This window comes from Lepidochelys kempii, chromosome 7 (genome assembly GCF_965140285.1).
Source record: "Lepidochelys kempii isolate rLepKem1 chromosome 7, rLepKem1.hap1, whole genome shotgun sequence".
NCBI classification, from domain to species: domain Eukaryota; kingdom Metazoa; phylum Chordata; order Testudines; family Cheloniidae; genus Lepidochelys; species Lepidochelys kempii.
Genome location: NC_136386.1, coordinates 81,789,671 through 81,810,170, shown reverse-complemented (window position 1 = coordinate 81,810,170; position 20,500 = coordinate 81,789,671). Strand labels below are relative to the sequence as shown.

At 41.0% G+C, this 20,500-nt stretch overlaps 1 protein-coding gene across 3 annotated transcripts in view; it reads right to left on the bottom strand.

Moving 5' to 3' along the window:
- Positions 1–19,998, bottom strand: part of STOX1 (storkhead box 1) — a 33,762-nt gene extending 13,764 nt beyond the window's left edge. The window contains exon 1 of one of the 3 annotated variants that reach the window (XM_073353495.2): positions 19,633–19,998. In XM_073353495.2, coding sequence (XP_073209596.2) covers positions 19,633–19,936 — 304 coding nt within the window. In that variant the 5' untranslated portion in view covers positions 19,937–19,998. The remainder of the gene's footprint in view (positions 1–19,632) is intronic. The other 2 variants (XM_073353496.2, XM_073353494.2) reach the window with 2 other exon arrangements.
- Between the last annotated feature and the right edge of the window lie 502 nt (positions 19,999–20,500).

Here is a 20,500-nt window from a genome sequence, read left to right as displayed (position 1 = left end):
ATACTTATTAATCTGTGCTAAAACAGAAGATGCATATTAAATATAAACATTATATTTCAACTACTGATTATTACAAGAATAAACTGTGACACAATATGAAAAAAACAATAGCCCCTTTTAGGTTAATCTGTTATGTAAAGATTTTAAAACCAGTGATCTAGTGCTATACTTTTAGGGCCACATTTTTCAGAAGTTCTCAGCATCAGCAGTTCCTGAAAGTCTGGTCCCAACTGCAGGTGCTGAGAACTTTTGAAAATCTAGTCCTTAGAGTTACCTTCTAACACATAAAGAAAAGGAGTACTTGTGGCACCTTAGAGACTAACCAATTTATTTGAGCATGAGCTGCTCAAATAAATTGGTTAGTCTCTAAGGTGCCACAAGTACTCCTTTTCTTTTTGCGAATACAGACTAACACGGCTGTTCCTCTGAAACCTGTCTTCTAACACATGTAGCCAGTTACCATGGAATTCTTAGTTAGCACATAATAGCAACCTCAGCCTGCTTAGTTTCATTACAAACATCTGGAATACACACACACATATGGTGAAAATGAAGCCAGATATCAATACAGCATCTAAAGGGCATGATCACGGAAATCAGCTGGAGTCTTTCCAGCTGGCTTGGATCAGGCTCCAAAAAAGGAACACAAGTGATGTGAGAAATACAAATGGATTTGTATGGCATGGCTGTCAAAGTGCAAAAAGAGGAGAAGAACTAGGTCATGCTGAAACACATTTCTGGCTTTCAGAACATGAGTGTGTTAAATATGTTCTAAGGACCACATATGGCAATGGGCAACAATTAAATACTTTAAAAATGATCACAAAGCTGGTTTCAAGCACCTAAATCATTCACAGAACACTTGACTAGATTTCCAAATACAGATAAGGACGTTATAAAAGAAAATTAAGCTTTTGTTTTGTTTGCATGTTTACCTACTAAGACAGAGGCTCAAGGTCCTGTGTCCCACCTACAATAGCTGACAACATAAGGAGCCTCCCAAATAGCATAAAGAATTCTGCTTCTAATTCCACAAGCTCTGCATACCTCAGCAGAGGAGCTAGACCCCACACCTTTTTGACAATCACAATGGTAAAGACCTAATTTGGGTCACATCTGTTTTTTCTCATTTACAGAAAATTTTTATTTCTATATAAAAGCATGTGTCAAGGTTCCTCCCCCACTCTGAACTCTAGGGTACAGACGCGGGGACCTGCATGAAAAACCTCCTAAGCTTATCTTTACCAGCTTAGGTCAAAACTTCCCCAAGGTACAAAATATTCCCCCCGTTATCCTTGGACTGGCCGCTACCACCACCAAACTAATACTGGTTACTGGGGAAGAGCTGTTTGGACGCGTCCTTCCCCCCAAAATACTTCCCAAAACCTTGCACCCCACTTCCTGGACAAGGTTTGGTAAAAAGCCTCACCAATTTGCCTAGGTGACTACAGACCCAGACCCTTGGATCTTAAGAACAATGAACAATCCTCCCAACACTTGCACCCCCCCCTTTCCTGGGAAATGTTGGATAAAAAGCCTCACCAATTTGCATAGGTGACCACAGACCCAAACCCTTGGATCTGAGAACAATGAAAAAGCATTCAGTGTTTTACAAGAAGACTTTTAATAAAAAATAGAAGTAAATAGAAATAAAGAAATCCCCCCTGTAAAATCAGGATGGTAGATATCTTACAGGGTAATTAGATTCAAAAACATAGAGAACCCCTCTAGGCAAAACCTTAAGTTACAAAAAAGATACACAGACAGAAATAGTTATTCTATTCAGCACAATTCTTTTCTCAGCCATTTAAAGAAATCATAATCTAACACATACCTAGCTAGATTACTTACTACAAGTTCTAAGACTCCATTCCTGTTCTGTCCCTGGCCAAGACGACTAGACAGACAGACACAGACCCTTTGTTTCTCTCCCTCCTCCCAGCTTTTGAAAGTATCTTGTCTCCTCATTGGTCATTTTGGTCAGGTGCCAGCGAGGTTACCTTTAGCTTCTTAACCCTTTACAGGTGAGAGGAGCTTTCCCCTGGCCAGGAGGGATTTCAAAGGGGTTTACCCTTCCCTTTATATTTATGACAGCATGTGACAGTGAGGGTGTAATGTGCTTAATAGAAAGCATCAGGAAGAGCGTATAGAGGATTCAGATGGAGGAAAAGAGAAGGGACAATGCTGTCACTTTCAAAATGAGAAGATTTATCTTTCCCAGTAAACTGACTACCAACGGTGTTTAGTGCCTATAGAGAACCTAGGTTCTAGCTCCTTTAATATATCTAATATACAGTACAGAATCTAAGAGTTAGAAGTATTTCCAACTATTTCACTTTTTTTTTTTGGATGTAGATAAATATCACCCTTCTTTCACTGGGCATATTACTATTTCCACCAATACATCACCTTCACACCATTAAACTGGGAGTAATTATAGAATTGGCATTTGTGCTGCAAAGTTCATGGGATAATTTTTCCAATAAGCTGGCTTTCTCTTTGTGGATGACAAGTGAGCCACAATCAAATGCAGATGTAGATTTGAGTTCTTAAAGTGTTAAACTTTCATCTCATCCACACTGTTTCAACAACTGAGCCTTCACCAGCTTTGGCTGAAGGGGGCTTTGGCCCTGCAGTGACATAATGGACTCATGTACCACCTCTCATATTGGCTACTCTGTCCAACAAAACCTGCCAGGCTTTGCTGGCAGTATACACCTTTTCCCAGATGTAACTGGTTCATTTCCCTCTCCAATCTCAGCTTGGCTAGGGGTTGACAGCTCCCCTTTTTGGGCCCAGGAAGCACAGTCTACCTAGTAAAAACCCCACCAGGAAGGGAACAGTTCTAAGTTAGCATCTTACCACTGGTCAGGAACATACAGAAATGACCTCTTCATTTACCTGTTGCTGAACCTGGCAATGGGTCCACATCTGAATACAAAGATACTCAAGTGGTTTAGACTTCTAAACACTAAGGTGGTTTATAAACTGCATAATCTAGAGTGGTTTTAAAGTACAATTAGTCAAAGTGGACGGAATCAAACGGTTTAAAAAAGGATAATTAAAATAAACCTGGGTGTTTAAAAACATATCAGGTCACGCGGTGTAAGACCCAGCATACATGGGGCCTCTGAGGACCGAGTAGTCTGTTTTTGAAACTCAAAGTTCTAGTCTTTGGCTAGAAAGAACTGTTGAAAGACCACGGCATGAATGACAAGCAGCATCATAACCACCACACAAAAGGTCATTGAGGAATTATTTTGACATCACAACCTACAGCCTTAGAACCCCTAGTTTAGACTGTAAAATCCTCGGTGAGATTTTCTTGTCTCTTCTTCCTTGGCATCAGCACCTATTAGTCTCCTATTCCACAGCTGTACACAGTGTAGTTGTAGCCATGTTGATCCCAGGATATTAGAGAGATAAGGTGGGTGAGGTCATATCATTCACTGGACCAACTTCAGCTGGTGAGAGACAAGCTGTCGAGCCACACAGAGCTCTTCTTCAAGTCTGAAGAAAGCTTGTCTCCCTCACCAACAGATATCAGTCCCATAAAAGGTATGACCTCACCCACCTTATCTCTCCTATTCCACAGGGCAGTTTCAGTTTACTTATTTTAGCCAGAAGGACATAACATTTCCTGCTGTTTGGTTGGTGGGTGATGGGAGTGTAAAATGGAAAAGTAAGTCTGAGAAAGATTAGAATTATTAGAATACAAATGCTGCAGATCAAGACCAGATATGCAAAAGAAATACAACTTTGCAAAGCAAAACTAGCAACATGGTTTTATTTGGTATTGTAATGATTTTAAAATGGGGTGAACTTGTTGAATTACAACAATTTCTATTTCATATGCCTTTTTCCCTAACTTTCTGCTCCAGAGTCCGATACATGTCCTGATGCTTACAGCTAACTACATACTCTATATGCACTGTACTCTAGACTCCAAGTAATAGATCAATATACGAGAAGCCAAATTAGAATAAAATAAATTCTGTTTTATTCATCATTACCTACTCCAAAACATTTCGACAGACTCATCACTGCTGAATAATTTTATGAATCTTGGCTGTTGTTAACCTTTCCTCTTGCATTAGTAATACTCTAAATCTAAGAAAGCATTGCATCACCTACATTAAATAACTGCACACAGTATTCAGACAGTTTCCCCATGACAAGTTCTATGAAAATTATTGAGGGTTTGGTGCAAGTCATCCCTAAGTGTGCTCTGTCTTGATCATACAGATGGCAAACATTCTTCTAACAGGACTGTTCTTGAAAAAAAGATATAGAAAAATCTCTCTTTAAAAAACGTCTGACATATTTATCCAGATTAAGGTACTGTCTTCCAGCTTCTTCATAGTTGTCACAGTTAGTCTCCTCTGTAAATTTTTAGCTGGTGGATTATATAACCCACTTAACCACAACAGCTCCCTCAGACCAAAATAGCTGGCAAAATTATTTTAATAAGGCCACTCACTCACCAGCAGTCTGACATATTTCCTATTTTTACCTTGAGCTTTATTTAGTGGTTTTGCAAGGTTAAATATTTCCAAATGAACCATCACATACAATGTAGTAAGGGAGTGTCAGAGTAAAAATGTGAACGGAGCAAAGAGGCCTACATTATGAACTCACATTTGACTTCTGGTCTGAGAAGTATCTTCTCTTTAATTGTAAGTACTTATACATACTGTAGAGTCTGAGCAGCTGTTACACCAATGATGGTGAAACTCCAGTTCTGTGCCAGATCATTCGAACAAATTAAATAAATCAAATCCCACAGCCTGATGACAGCACAATCAGTTTGGCTGGTCTGCATGTACCATTTCTCTATTCTAGTCTATACTGAAGAAGAAAAGTGAAGCTTCTCCAACATCTCCAGTTACAATATTAGTGGCAAAAACTGATAAAAAGATGCACATTTACACAATTAATTCTACCCTTTTACATCCAAGGTATTATACTCAGTCACTTTATTTCAATAGATTAGAATGGCTGTCTCCTGTTTTAAAGGAAAGCCTGTCAAAAGGAGCAAATAAATCAGTATCATCCATTAACATCAGTATAGGATTAACACAGGATTTAAAGAAGCAGATAATGACTAAAGCCAGTTCCATTTTAAAGTTAATTCCCCACTCTTTGTTGGGGATTCAACTTCATTCTGAAATGGGTTTAAATCTCTTGGCAATTCATATTCTGCAGCCCAATACCTATTAAAAATAATCTGATTTAACTCAAAACTGATCATCAGATGGGCTTGAGAGAACATGTTCTATAAAAACATTTATCTTAAGTATAAATTTTTCTTGTATTATGTTCAAGGGCCAAGTAATAGCTGTTAATTACTTTAACATGGGCACGCGGATTATAATTTAATTTTGCACATTAAGGACCCAATCCATTAATTGGATTACATGTGAGCAAAAGCTTAATTTAAACATCACATTGCATTAAAAAAAGGATATGTTTGCATTTAGTTTCTCTTTGTAAAAAAAATTCTAATCTCAGATGTGGAATTTCATGCACTGAGAGAGGCACAGCTTCCCAACTTTGCTGCTCCTGTTGGTTAATAATTGTAGATAATTTTCCGTTGCACTCCATTAATCAGGCAGCAGCACATCTGTCATAAATATAAATAAACCACCTTTCTGAATACAGTGCTATAAAATCCTTCCTGGCCAGAGGCAAAACCCTTCCACCTGTAAAGGGTTAAGAAGCTAAGGTAACCTCGCTGGGACCTGACCCAAAATCACCAATGAGGGGACAATACACTTTCAAATCTGGGGGGGAACCAAAGCGTTGTCTGTCTGTGTGATACTTTTGCTGGAAAGAAATCAGAAATGCAAGCCTTCCAACTCCTCTTAAGTTGGAAAGTAATCTAGCTAGAGAATGCGTTATATTTTCTTTTGTTTAATGGCTGGTAAAATACGCTGTGCTGGAGGGAATGTATATTCCTGTTTTTGTGTCTTTTTGTAATTTAAGGTTTTGCCTAGAGGGATTCTCTATGTTTTGAATCTGATTAGCCTGTAAGGTATTTACCATCCTGATTTTACAGAGGTGATTCTTTTACCTTTTCTTTAATTAAAATTCTTCTTTTAAGAACCTGATTACTTTTTCATTGTTCTTAAGATCCAAGGGTTTGGGTCTGTGTTCACCTGTACCAATTGGTGAGGATTATTATCCTTATTATTATTGGTGGGGAGGGATAGCTCAGTGGTTTGAGCATTGGCCTGCTAAACCCAGAGTTGTGAGTTCAATCCTTGAGGGGGCCATTTAGGGTTCTGGGGCAAACATTGGGGACTAGTCCTGCTTTGAGCAGGGGGTTGGACTAGACGACCTCCTGAGGTCCCTTCCAACTCTGATATTCTATGATTATCAAGCCTTCCCCAAGAAAGGGGGTGTAGGGCTTCAGGGGGATATTTTGGGGGAAGACATCTCCACGTGGGCTCTTTCCCTGTTCTTTGTTTAAGACGCTTGGTGGTGGCAGCATACGGTTTAAGGACAAGGCAAAGTTTGTACCTTGGGGAAGTTTTTAACCTAACCTGGTAAGAATGAGCTTAGGGAGTCTTTCATGCAGGTCCCTACATCTGTACCCTAGAGTTCAGAGTGGGGAAGGAACCTTGACAACATCTGTTAACATTCCCAACAAACAAACAAAACAAACAAACAAAAAGAATATTTTTCTTTTATAAATGAAAGATAAAAATTTGAGGAGGCTCTCTTCAAAAAGAAAAAAAAATTACAAAGAAGTTTTGTGCCTACAATCTTCTTCTGTTCCTGATATAAATGTCATTTCAAGGAGAATTTTGTTGTATATCTGTATCAGTCTCCAAAACTGTAAGCCGTCCCAACAGTGGTCCCCGTTCCCGCCTGAACCCACCTGATCAAACCAAGTGGAGAACATCCGTGTTGTGATGTCAAAGGGAGCATGGCTTCATTTGGTTCTGGTAAAAATTTCAGGGGTTCACTGAACATGCTCAAGAGGAGTAGTTCTATTTTTTTAACTCCCTCTTCTCTCTTTCCAGAAAGGTGGTTTTTCTGGAAATATTACAACCTGAGTGAATTTACCTAATCAACCCCCTGCTAATCTCCTCTTTACCCTTCCCATGAAAATACATACAATTCCACAACACATACACAATTGCATTTTTAACACAATGTACCCCAAAGGTATTAATCCTAATTCAAGAAGGTTTAACTTAATTCAGTAAAGTTAATTCCATATGTTTTGTTCAGGATACTGTCAATGTGTCACATCCACTACAATAAAATAAAACAAGTTTAAAAAAAAAAACAGGGTTAACAAAAAAGCGTGCCTGTCTGTGTAGATGACACTGCTTTAGGAACGCTGGTTTTGCTTGTGTCTTCATAAACCAAATCTGTTAGAAATATAGTACACCAACCTTAATGTTAGTTTCTGAAGTGTCTAAGATTGCCTGTTGATCTTGTTAGATATCATTACACATCAAGGCAATGCAGGCAATCGCATTTCTCGCTATGACTACCCTGCTTTGCACAACTCCAACCATTACCACCACCTTTGACCTATGTTAACTGTGAAGTTCCCTTGGATTACACCAATTTAAAAAAGAAAGGGTATGGTTACATTTACACCATGTTGTTAATGAGGCCATGCAAAACAACAGCCATCTGGAAAAGCTATTGGATTCCCATGGGCCTTCAACAAACATTCACAATTTTCACAACTGAAATGCATCTGTTCATATTGGTCATGAAAGTCAGCATCCTCCAGTAAAACGAGAGATAGACATGTTAAGACTAGCAAAATAAATGTTGAAATGAGATTTAGGAATTTGTTGATAGTTGATGATTGCATTAACTAGTGTTACTTTAAACTTTGCTTCCTTATTTACACAAGATAATGTAAATATGTGCTTTTAAAGAATCAGTATTCTGCAACCCACATACTATAGTCTTATTTTCATGCCAGGAAATGAAACAAACCTGTACAATATAAAAAAGATTGAGTACAAACTGTAGCTTTTATTCTGAGTTGGGGGTTAATACTGCTGAAGTCTGAATCAGGAACTTCTGAATAGCAATGTAAAAGAACTCAAAGACCAAGAACAAAATTCAAGCAATATTTCATTTTCTTTTTAAAAGAAATCAGAAGAATCTTTAAACAAATGAAACATTTTCTAGGGGCTAGATGTTTCCAGCAACAGAGAGACTGTCCATGCACTTTAATTTTTCCATCCCCAATCATTTTTGTAGAACTGTTTGTTTTAATTTCAAGACAAATTAAATTGAACCACTATACTACATATCAAGCAGAAGTGATATGAACAGGAACAATTACTTATTGGTTAGACAATCTTTGCTATGGGCCATCTATTGCATATGGTAATATTTCTATTGGTTTGGATTTTTTTAAATAAAGAGCCGGATTTTCAAATGTGCTGAGGACTGGAGCTGCCACTGACTTCAAATGGAATTGTGAATGCTCCTGAGTCTTTGGAATCAAAAACAGGCTCTCATAGTCATGGTATTAGGAGCATCAGATGAGTAAGTAACTAACAACAGATAAGTTTTCAAAGCCATCTTGCTTCAAGATAAGTCATCTTTCAAAGAACACAAGACATTCTTCCTGAGATTTAGCAGCATAGGATTTACAGAAATGACTGTAATAATCAGAGATCAAATACTAAATAGAACACACTAGTTCACAGTTTCAGACTCAGGGTACTGGAAATAGCCCTAGAGCAATAAATTTGGGCATAACAGTTTAAAAATTTGAGATTAATTAGAAAATATTCTTTATATTCTGATTACCTATATACAGTTATAAAAAATACAACATGTACAACATGTTTCTTAGGCCACCAAAACTTTTCAAGTCAGCACATAGAAAAAAAAACACACTAACTTATTTGGTTACAAAACTAATCAACCTTGATTTTTAAACCTGTGACCTTGTTTACCAGAACAGATCAAAGTCTGGAACAGACATGAAAGAAGTGCACAGTAAGGAAATCCAAGAAAAAGGAATCCAAGAAGCACATAAACAATCTCCTGCTGAGTTGCTATCCTCATTAAGTTTGTGTTCCCCCATGTGTAACGTTACAGAACAACTCAGCAAATGGAAGGTCTCAAGAATCATGAGATTTCCTAAAAGTCTCAAAATATTAGTGAGCACTGCTCAAAAAACAATTTCACCTAGGCTTTCCATAATAATATGTTGTGAGATTATGATGCTAACATTGATATTAATTACTGTATACATAGTTTACATGTTATTTAGGAGCCCTCTCTTCAGTTTATTTGTGATGCTTTAAAAAATATATAATTTGTTCTCAACAATTTAAAAGTGTAAAATGTAAATGAGTTTTAAAAGAATATCAAAGTTTACTCTGAGTAGAAATTTGCAGAGTTACACAAGTTTAATTTCAATATTAATAATACAAATATAAGCCACTGGTACCGAAACGTTAGGTAGTCAAACACCCATGTAACTGGGTTGCTAGTATTTGTAGAACTGTTTGTTAACACTATCGTGCATGAGTTGCCAAATAAACTATACAATGTACAGCCAATATAACAATGCCAATTCCCAAATATCAGCACTTCTGTTTAGGCCAGCTCTACACTACAGATTTTTGCCAGAACAGCTGTCAGTCAGGGTATGAAGACCAACACAGCTGTGACAGCAAAAGCCCTTAGTGTAGATACAGCTATACAGGCAAAACTGTGCTTTGACCCGCATGGCTCACTTAAGGAGACGAGAGCCAGGGCTTTACTATACCAGTACAAACCACAGCTTTGTCAGTATAAGCTGCATCCACACCAGGAGTGCTTTGCTGGTATAGTATACCGGTGTTCCTATGACTGTAAAGTGAACTTGTGTAGACATATTAAATAATTACATTCATCCTATGGGATACAGTTCAGGTGGGATGAACTTCTTACATTCAAGCTGGTGTTCCAACCAGGCCTCAGGTCAAATCAAGGCCCCAATTCTGCAAGTGGATGGACCCATGCGCCTACGTGGTGTCCCACTGGCTTCAGTAAGGGTCCACTTGTGTGAATCTGATCACAGGATCAGGGTCTAAATGAAGCGTGCAGGGCATTTTTACTAGATGTTCTAAATGGGCTGCTTGCAAAGAATTTCAACATTGCAGGTCCACTGCTGTATAGTTAGCAGGTTCTCTAATTCAAGTATTCAAATACTCCTAACCTCCACCCTCTAGTAAAAAAAGGCTATATTTTCTCTCAAATTTGAAGGAAATGCTTTCTCACCATGTACCTGACATACCAGGTGAGAATTTTGCTGGTATCAAATTGATAGTACAAAAGAAGCATAAAAAGTGTTCATTCTCCTTGTTTTCCACATTACTGAATCCCTTTCTGAAGGAACTTTCAAATAACCCATCTTATTCTCTTTAGAAAGTGATATCCTGTGTTGACAAAATATATTGTTTTTTAAAAATGCTGCATTAAAAAAAAATACAGACAAACTAATATTGGTCTTTAAAAAGGCTACTTTTTAGAACTTGTTTTGTCTGCAGCTTTCCAACTTCACTTCCTTTCTGACAGAAAGTTGCTGCTGTCATTGGAAGGACTGCTTGTAGTTCCCTGGATCTGCCATTGCAGATGGCAAGGAACAAGCAAGAGGGGTTGACAAGGCTTTCCATCATCCTCTTCCATCTGAGATTAGCAATCAAGAGGAGGCTGACTTTTGGCATCGAGAAGACACTTTCAACAAACTATATTTGGATAGGATGATTAGAGGAAAGACAGCAGGCTGGGATGCTGTGGAAGCAACCTCTAATTAATAGCCAGAGAAGACAGACGATGGGCTACCAAAATAATCACTCGAGCAGAACAGCAGCATTGGCAACCTATTTCAATGAGTGGGCCATCCAGAAGAGATCTATGCAATTTCAAATAAGAGCTAGCAAGAACCACTGAATTTTCTCCCCTTCATTTATTAAATTACTCTCAATATAGTTGCAGCTTTGTTTCTTCAAGAGGGACTGAATGTCTACTTTTACTTTTGTGTCCTTCACCAAAATGCTTTCCCTATCTCTCCAATTCACAGTTGCCATGCAGTGCTAAAATGAACATATAATTAATTCAACTCTTCCCTTGGGGACTAATTTTCCTCATCTCTCTCAATGGAAGCATGACACAGTTACAAAATTGCAACCAACTCCCTCTGTCATCAAAAAATGCCACTGGCGACATTTCAATTATTTTTCCAACTTTATTTTGAAATGAGAAAAAATAGTCAACACCGATCCTTTCCTATGGACAGTTTCAGTTTTGATCAATGGGCATTTTCTGATAAAAAACAGTTTGTCACAAAAATTTGCAACTGGCTCTACTATTTCATAAACCCTACAGAGAGTTGCAGTTGAAAAATTAGGTTGCCTCAACCGAAGTATAAAATCTATTTTTAAACATTAAACACATGATAAAATCAGATCTTTTTTGGTTGTGCAAGTCAACGTATAAGAACTATGTAACATTCAATATTTCTTTTCGTATATCATCACTGTGCTGGAAAGATGTACTGCAGAAAAACAGATTTTAAGTGAAACCACTTCAATCAAATCATACTGAACATATGGAATAAATTGCAAATTAAGGACAAAGAAGCAAAATGAAATAAATAGGGCCCTACCAAATTCACCTCCATTTTGGTCAATTTCACAGTCATGGGATTTTAAAAATCAAAAATTTAATGATTTCAGCTATTTAAATCTGAAATATCACTGTGTTGTAACTGTAGGGGTCCTGACCCAAAAAGGAGCCTTGGGAGGGGGGTCGTAAGGTTATTGTAGGGGAGATTCGGGTACTGCTACACTTTCTTCTGTGTTATTGCTGGCGGTGGCACTGCCTTCAGAGCTGGGCAGATGGAGAGAGGTGGCTGCTAGCCAGGATCCCAGCTCTGAAGGCAGAGCCACTGCCAACAGTAGCGGAGAAGTAAGCATGGCATAGTATGGTACTGCCAACTTCTGCACTGTTGCCAGCAAAGCTGGGCCCTCAGTCAGCAGCCACCACGCTCTGAAGGCAGCAGCTCAGAAGTAAGGGTGGCATGGGATAGTATTGCCACCCTTACTTCTGCGCTGCCATTGGCGGGGCGCTGCCTTTAGAGCTGGGCGCCCGGCCAACAGCTGCCACTCTCCGGCTGCCCAGCTCTGAAGACAGCACAGAAGTAAGGGTGGCAATACCGCAACCTCCCTAAAATAACCTTGCCACTCCCCTGCAACTCCCTTTTGGGTCAGGACCCCCCAGTTTGAGAAATGCTGGTCTCCCCTGTGAAAACTGTATAGTATAGGGTAAAAGCACTCAAAAGACCAGATTTCATGGGGGGAGACCAGATTTGAAGGTGCATGATGCATTTTTCATGGCCGTGAATTTGGTAGGGCCCTAGATATAAATGACAGGAAACTAGACATTTCTATGGAGCAAGAGAGAATTGAAAAAGTCGGGAGGTAGAGTAACATCTAATAATAGATTTAAAGAGAGAGAATATGCTTATTGGGCCAAATGGCTTTTTCCTCTGTAGCACTTTTATATGCTCTTACCATCAAGCTTGTGCATCTCCAGTCCAGCATATTTACAAAGAAAGGTCCAAGTTAAAAGTGCAGCTTCTTCACAACAGAGCCCAGATTGAACTGGGGCCATTAGGTGATACCGCAATACAAATTAATACTAATAGTCTTCAATCATCAAAAAGCTATCACATCATTCCCCTTTTTGAATATTCCCCTTCTACTATGCATCAAACTCAAGCATGTTTCCTTCTTCAAGGTTCTAGACCAGGGGTTCTCAAACTTTTTCTTTCTGAGGTCGTCCCCAACATGCTATAAAAATTCCACGGCCCTCCTGTGTCACAATAATGGGTTTTCTGCATGTAAAATCCAAGGCCAGTGTTAGGGGTCTAGCAACAGTGCAATTGCCTGTGGCCTCATGCCACAGGAGCCCCCACAAAGCTACATTGCTAAGGCTTTGGCTTCAGCCTCGGGTGGCGGGGCTCAGGGTTCAACCCCATACGACAGGGCTTCGGCTTTCTGCCCTGGGCCCCAATAAGTCTAATGCTGACCCTGCTTGCCAGCCCCCCTGAAACCTTTTTGCAGCCCCTCAGGGGGCCTCGGACCGGTTTGAGAACCACTGTTCTAGACAACTCTGCCCCTTCCGACCTAATCAACTGTGTCACTTTGCATCAACCCCTCCCCTCTGCTCTGACAATGGTTCCCATCCTTGACTTCTTTTCACAAACAGCTCTGTGCTTTCTTTCATGCTGCTTCCCTGTGCAATTTAAATGATGACAGTCTATGTGGATGAGTTCAAAAAGGTATGCCTTTCCCTTTAAAAACCTACCTCTGCCACAATGTCAATAGCAAACCAAATTTACATGCATAATCTTCACAAACAGCTCCATGCTTTCTCCCATGCTGCCCTCAGGCTTGGGAGGAACTCTCCATAAATATCCCTCTTCTCTCAACATAGCTGAATCTATACCGGGGCTTTTGTCTGCACAGTAAGTCAGACATAGCTATGCCAACCTATTTTTTTTTAAGTACAAACCAAGCCTTACTTTACTCCCTGAAGTAAGGTTTTACTACTAAAAAAGACAAGGAGTACTTGTGGCACTTTAGAGATTACCAAATTTATTTGAGCATAAGCTTTCGTGAGCTACAGCTCACTTCATCAGACTCATTCAGCACTGAATTGGTTAGTCTCGAAGGTGCCACAAGTACTCCTTTTCTTTTTGCGAATACAGACTAACACAGCTGCTACTCTGAAACCGGTTTTATTACTGTTGACATGCAGTACTAACACAGCTCTGGGACAATGAATTGGATTTTATTCTGGTTCAATAATCAACTGCCAAAGTTCCCCTGGCTCCAAACTGGGTACCTGATCCATTGGGTTTATAGGAGTCAAAGGCGGTCAGATGTGATACTGGCCTCATTGATCCTTTGTGTACTATCAACACACCTGATATTTAAAAGAAGCCAGCTGAATTTTCAGGGCTGATTATATAACAATTTTACTCATAAGAACACATTTAATCTGAGATCAGAAAAATTTCAAACACCCATCTCACAATGCAATTTTTATAGTCACTTTCAAGTAGAACTTCACTTTAAATACGTATGCTAATGATAGAAAGCCAGGGATATTAGCAAGAGCAAAAAAGTTTAACTTACAGAAACCAGTCTACCTGCAGAGAGTAACCCACTTGATGAATGATTCCCTCAATAACAAAATAAGAACCTCATTTCTAAGAACATAAAGTACCTTTTTCTATCAATGCTAATGAAATCACATGTTTAACTGAATAAAGGTCCTAGTTATACTGGTCAGGGAATCTGTTAAGAGATCTCTAGCCAACTTTGGTTACACACAAAGTCCCTGTGAGAAAGGTGCCAAACTGATTATCTTGGTAAATGCAGACTTAAGAAAATTATTCCCCACCTCCCCTCAATGTGTGTTAAACTGATAATAGGACAGCTAAGGGAAGCAGGACAGAGGATAGTTTACCAAAGTGAAAAGCCAAACAAATTTACTAGGTCCTTAAAAGGAAAAAAAAAAAAAACACCCAGGATTTTAAACTAGGAATTAGCATGTTGAGCTCATTTTTCTGTTAATAACATGTGTTTTATATAGACACATAAAATTCAGACATTAGGTTAAATGCAAATAACTCAGATTAAAAGAACAAGCAAGCAAACACGTAGATTTTTGACACAGAGCAAGGACTACACTTAAGTATCTCACTTATCACATATTTGGATATTTATATATTCATTTTGCAAATTTAGTGCTGTCTATAAGCACACACACAGAGCCAAAAATTATCCTAATTAACCATTTCAAAAATGACCCAAAGAACTCCACAACCTACCTAAAAAAAAATAAAATAAAAAAAAAGCAGCAGCCTTGATATCCTTTTCCCCCCAACTGAGGAAAAGCCTAATAGATAGGCCTTGTAACATGTTCTGCAGGTGAAAAACTTTAGGTTCTATTTGGTGCAAGGGCTAAGCAAATTCTAGAACTGAGGGCACCCCGGTGAGGATGTCCTGCCTTCAGACTATACATATACAAATGTAGGGATTAGCACCTCCATCTCCCAGTTTCTCTCTATTGTCAGGTTAAAGCACAAAGAACTTTTTGAAATACACAGGATGCAAACCATAAAGGGCTTCACGGATGAAAACAAACGCCTTGAATTCAACCTGAAAAACCATGAGCCAGTGCAGTCTCTGGAGCATAAGTGTAATACGCTCCATGTGTGAACCACAACTAAACAAGTGGGCTGCCATATTCTGCATTTGCTCATATTTCTGAGTGGTCTTCAATGAAAAAGAGCACTCCCATAATCAGGGTACAATACTTTTATGCATAATAATCACGATTGCAATCTGACCTCATTAGACCAGATGGGCCACTAGTTTAATTAACTGGATATCAACTAATTGCATAAGCCAAATGGTATTGAGGTCTACATGCTGCTCTTTATAATGCAATCTGATTAGAATATTCAACAGTTTCTGTCCATTTTTTTAAAACAACTGGGTGCTCCAGTCATGGACCAGGAGGACTCCATTGTGCAAGATGCTGTACAAATACAGAATAAAAGACAGTCCTTGTCCACAGAGTTTATGATCTAAGTAGATGTTTACTACTATCCAATAATGAAAACAAGTTCATTCTCAATTTGCTGAGTTCACCTCCCCCATTGGACTACCACTCTCTCCCAAAACACACTAGAAACAAGTACTCCTTTTCTTTTTTTAGAAACAAACAGCTCCTCCAGAATCCTCCTTCACCCACACGAAAATAAAAAGTCGTGTGTCCATTTGATGGCCTTTAAGTCTTCACTAAATCTTGGCAATCTTTGTTTAAATTGTAATTAATAGTGTCCACAATGTTTTAGTTAAAGTCAAACCAGTGCTGCATACAATAGACATATCACCTTTGATGTACATGTAGTTCCCGTAGTTTATACAGATGGGATGAAATCCTGGCTTCACTGAAGTCAGTGGCAAAGTTCCCATTGATTTCATGCTGGACACTATATTCTTTCCTTGCTCATTTATATCCACTCTAGCAGTATCAGTACTAGGTCCCACAAGTCAGAAATTCTAATCACAAACTATAAAATGATTTAACTGAGCATACGAGAAAGGGCTGGGGTGAGAGAGGATCAGAATTTGTGATTTAACTTGTTGATGCTCTTCACAGCATTTTACCATGTTCTTTTGAAAAAGCCACTGGCTTCATTAAATAGAGAGAACATGTCACTTTTCAATTAATTTAGTTATTCCTTTAAAAATATAGCAAATATATGCAACAAAATAAAAGTGAAAGCAAATAAATCCACCAGGAAAAAACAAAAAAAAAACCCAACCTATTTAAACTAAGAGGACTACACCACTGGAAAAAAAGTAGGGTAGCTTTCAATTATTTAAACATATATTTTCAGGTCAATTTCATTGGTATGAAGATAGGCCTACTCTCAGATCTCCAAGTCATTTTCTTTTTGATGGCTTCCGACCACATTGGCAGACTAACACGGCTGTTACTCTGAAACCTGTCAGATTGCTCAGGGTATCTTTAAATAATATTCCCACCAACTAACACTTCAATAGTTAACTTCAATGGGGCTCTGCACAGGTGCAGGAGTCTACCCATATGGATCCAAGTGAAGGATCAGGACGACACTATTTTCATTTAAAACTTATAGTAAATATTGGTACTTAAAAGAAACGTTTACAGTACTAATGTTAAACCTAGTTGTATCCATTAGTATCATACATGGAACTAAAAGTACTACACAAAGTCACACCTTTTCCAAGGTAAGACTAAACAAACAATAAATAACCAGATTTCAGAGTAGCAGCCGTGTTAGGCTGTATCCGCAAAAAGAAAAGGAGGACTTGTGGCACCTTAGAGACTAACAAATTTATCTGAGCATAAGCTTTCATGAGCTACACCACACTTCATCGGATGCATGCAGTGGAAAATACAGTGGGGAGATTTTAAATACACAGAGAACATGAAACAACAGGTGTTACTGTACACACTGTAACAAGAGTGATCAGGTAAGGTGAGCTATTACCAGCAGGAGAGCGGGGGGGGGGGGGGGGGGAGGGGGAAATATTTTGTAGTGATACTCAAGGTGGGCCATTTCCAGCAGTTGACAAGAATGTGTGAGGAACAGTGGGGGAGGGGAGAGGAGAATAGTTTTACTTTGTGTAATCACCCATCCACTCCCAGTCTCTATTCAAGCCTAAGTTAATTGTATCCAGTTTGCAAATTAATTCCAATTCAGCAGTCTCTCGTTGGAGTCTGTTTTTGACTTTTTTTGTTGAAGAATTGCAACTTTTAGGTCTCTAATTGAGTGACCAAAGAGATTAAAAGTGTTCTCTAACTGGTTTTTGAATGTTATAATTCTTGACGTCTGATTTGTGTCCATTTATTCTTTTACGTTGAGATTGTCCAGTTTGGCCAATGTACATAGCAGAGGGGCATTGCTGGCACATAATGGCATATATCACATTGGTAGATGTGCAGGTGAACGAGCCTCTGATAGCGTGGCTGATGTGATTAGGCCCTATGATGGTGTCCCCTGAATAGATATGTAGACACAGTTGGCAATGGGCTTTGTTGCAAGGATAGGTTCCTGGGTTAGTGGTTCTGTTGTGTGGTTGCTCGTGAGTATTTGCTTCAGGTTGGGGGGGCTCCCTGTAAGCAAGGACTGGCCTGTCTCCCAAGATCTGTGAGAGTGATGGGTCATCCTTCAGGATAGATTGTAGATCCTTGATGATGCTTTGGAGAGGTTTTAGTTGGGAGCTGAAGGCAATGGCTAGTGGCGTTCCGTTATTTTCTTTGTTGGGCCTGTCCTGTAGTAGGTAACTTCTGGGTACTCTTCTGGCTCTGTCAATCTGTTTCTTCACTTCAGCAGGTGGGTATTGTAGTTGTAAGAATGCTTGATAGAGAGCTTGTAGGTGTTTGTCTCTGTCTGATGGGTTGGACCAAATGCGGTTATATTGTAGAGCTTGGCTGGAGACAATGGATCATGTGGTGTGGTCTGGATGAAAGCTGGAGGAATGTAGGTAGGCATAGCGGTCAGTGGGTTTCCATGAAAGGGTGGTGTTTATGTGACCATCGCTTATTAGCACTGTAGTGTCCAGGAAGTGGATCTCTTGTGTGGACTGGTCCAGGCCGAGGTTGGTGGTGGGATGGAAAGTGTTGAAATCACGGTGGAATTGCTCAAGGGCTTCTTTTCCATGGGTCCAGATGATGAAGATGTCATCAATGTAGCGCAAGTAGAGTAGGAGCTTTAGGGGACGAGAGCTGAGGAAGCGCTAAGTCAGCCATAAAAATGTTGGCATTCTGTGGGGCCATGCGGGTACCCATAGCAGTGCAGCTGATTATCACTACAAAAGGTTCCTCCCCCGCTCTCCTTCTGGTAATAGCTCACCTTACCTGATCACTCTTGTTACAGTGTGTATGGTAACACCCAGTGTTTCATGTACTCTGTGTATATAAGTCTCCCTACTGTATTTTCCACTGAATGCACCCGATGAAGTGAGCTGTAGCTCACGAAAGCTTATGCTCAAATAAATTTGTTAGTCTCTAAGGTGCTACAGGTCCTCCTTTTTTAAAAAATAGCCAGTTTCCTTCATTCATAGAAATTAATGTCCATACGTACTGGTTTGTACAGGCATCACAGAATCTGTAGAAACCCCTGATCCTGCAAACTCCTATGCTGATGAATAACAGTGACTCCCACTTTGGGGCTACACACATGCATATTAGCCGGACCAAGAGTCCACATTGGAAAGTACTTAAGTAAAGGAAACTTTTAAGGGGAGTTTTACTGAATCTACAAACAGATCACTAGCCCAGAAAAGGTCAGTCCACCAGTGTCACATACATGTAAATTATTTTAAACAACTGCACATTATTTTCCAGGTGCCTGAGAACATTTTGCTGCTCCCTGTGAAGTGCCTCTCTCTCTCAAGCAGAGCCAACTTCTTTTCAATAAAAATGCACCAGCATCCTTCAGACCTCTTTGATACCTGGCTGCTTTTTTCCAGCAACACAGGCACGTCATGCCTCACACCAGACATCATCTACCTAGGGAGGTTGATTCATTTTAACTTGTAATATTTTGGTTTGTGTCGCAATTACGAATTTAGCAGGAGACTGTGCTGCCAGGCCAGCGGTCTCTGGCCACAGAGAATGGGGAGCAGAAAGCCAACGGAAGGCTCCCTAGCCCCAGAAAGAGAGGACAAGGGAGGGAGAAATATCCCCCCTCCAGTGGGATTATGCCACAGGGCAGGCACCCTCCTCCCAGTTTAGCTGCTTTCTCTCCAGGTGCCCCCTTATGGGGTTTGCTTCGTGATCAGCCACACTCACCCCTCGGGTTTCAGAGTAACAGCCGCGTTAGTCCGTATTCGCAAAAAGAAAAGGCGTACTTGGGGCACCTTCTAAGGTGCCCCAAGTACTCCTTTTCTTTTCACTCACCCCTCAGCGTGCGATGGGGACAGCGCCCTCCCTGCCCCTTTGGGGGCACCTCCTAACAGAGCAGCCCAGCCTGGGGACACGCCTCCCCTCTGGGGCGCCCAGCGCTCCCCGCAGACTCACCCACGGCCCGGATGAGAAACCCCTGCGGCGGCCGCAGCGCCCTGCGGAGCCAGGCGTCCCGCAGCCGCTGCAGAGGGGCGGCGGGGCCCTGCAGGAGCAGCACGCCGCCCCGCAGCCAGCCCTGCAGCGAGACGCGGGAGACGGCGCGCGCCAGCCCGGCGTTCCAGTGGCACCTGGCGTTGGCCCGGCGGAAGGCCCGGAACAGCGCCGCCCCGCTCGCCTCCCCGGCCGCCTCCCGCCGCCGGCGCAGCACCAGGGCCAGCGAGCCGGGCGCCAGCTGCACCGCGCGGCGCGGCCGCGGCATGCTCAGGCGGGCTCCGGCTACGCATTGTCCGGCTGCCCCTGAGCTGCCGAGGAGGGAGCCCGGCTGCGGGCAGGGGGCGGGGACAGGGCCAGCCGGGAAGGCACCTGCGCGAGCCCCGGCCTGGCCCCGCGCCTGAAGCTGGCTCTGCTCCGGCGGGGGGGGGCGGGTCTGTGCCCTATGAGTGGCGGGTGTCCAGGACCCAGAGCCGCCGGGGGGCCAGCACCTCGCCTGTCCCATGGGAGAAGGGAGGTTTTTTCCCATGAAAGCTTATGCTCAAATAAATCTGTTAGGCTTTAAGGTGCCACTGGACTCCTTGTTGTTTTTGTGGATACAGACTAACGTGGCTACCCCATGATACTTAGGAGGCCCCCCAAATCTTTCCCTGAGGCAAGGTCCCACTGGGCCTGTGGGAGAAGAGGTGGCTCCCACCCACCCTGCTGATAGCGCTTTGCAGGGGGAGAGCGGGCTTCACTTGCCCGTCTAGCCTCAGGTTTAGACCACTCCCTGAGCACTACGGTGACCAGATAATCTGAGATTTGGGTCCTTGTCTTATATATGCAACTA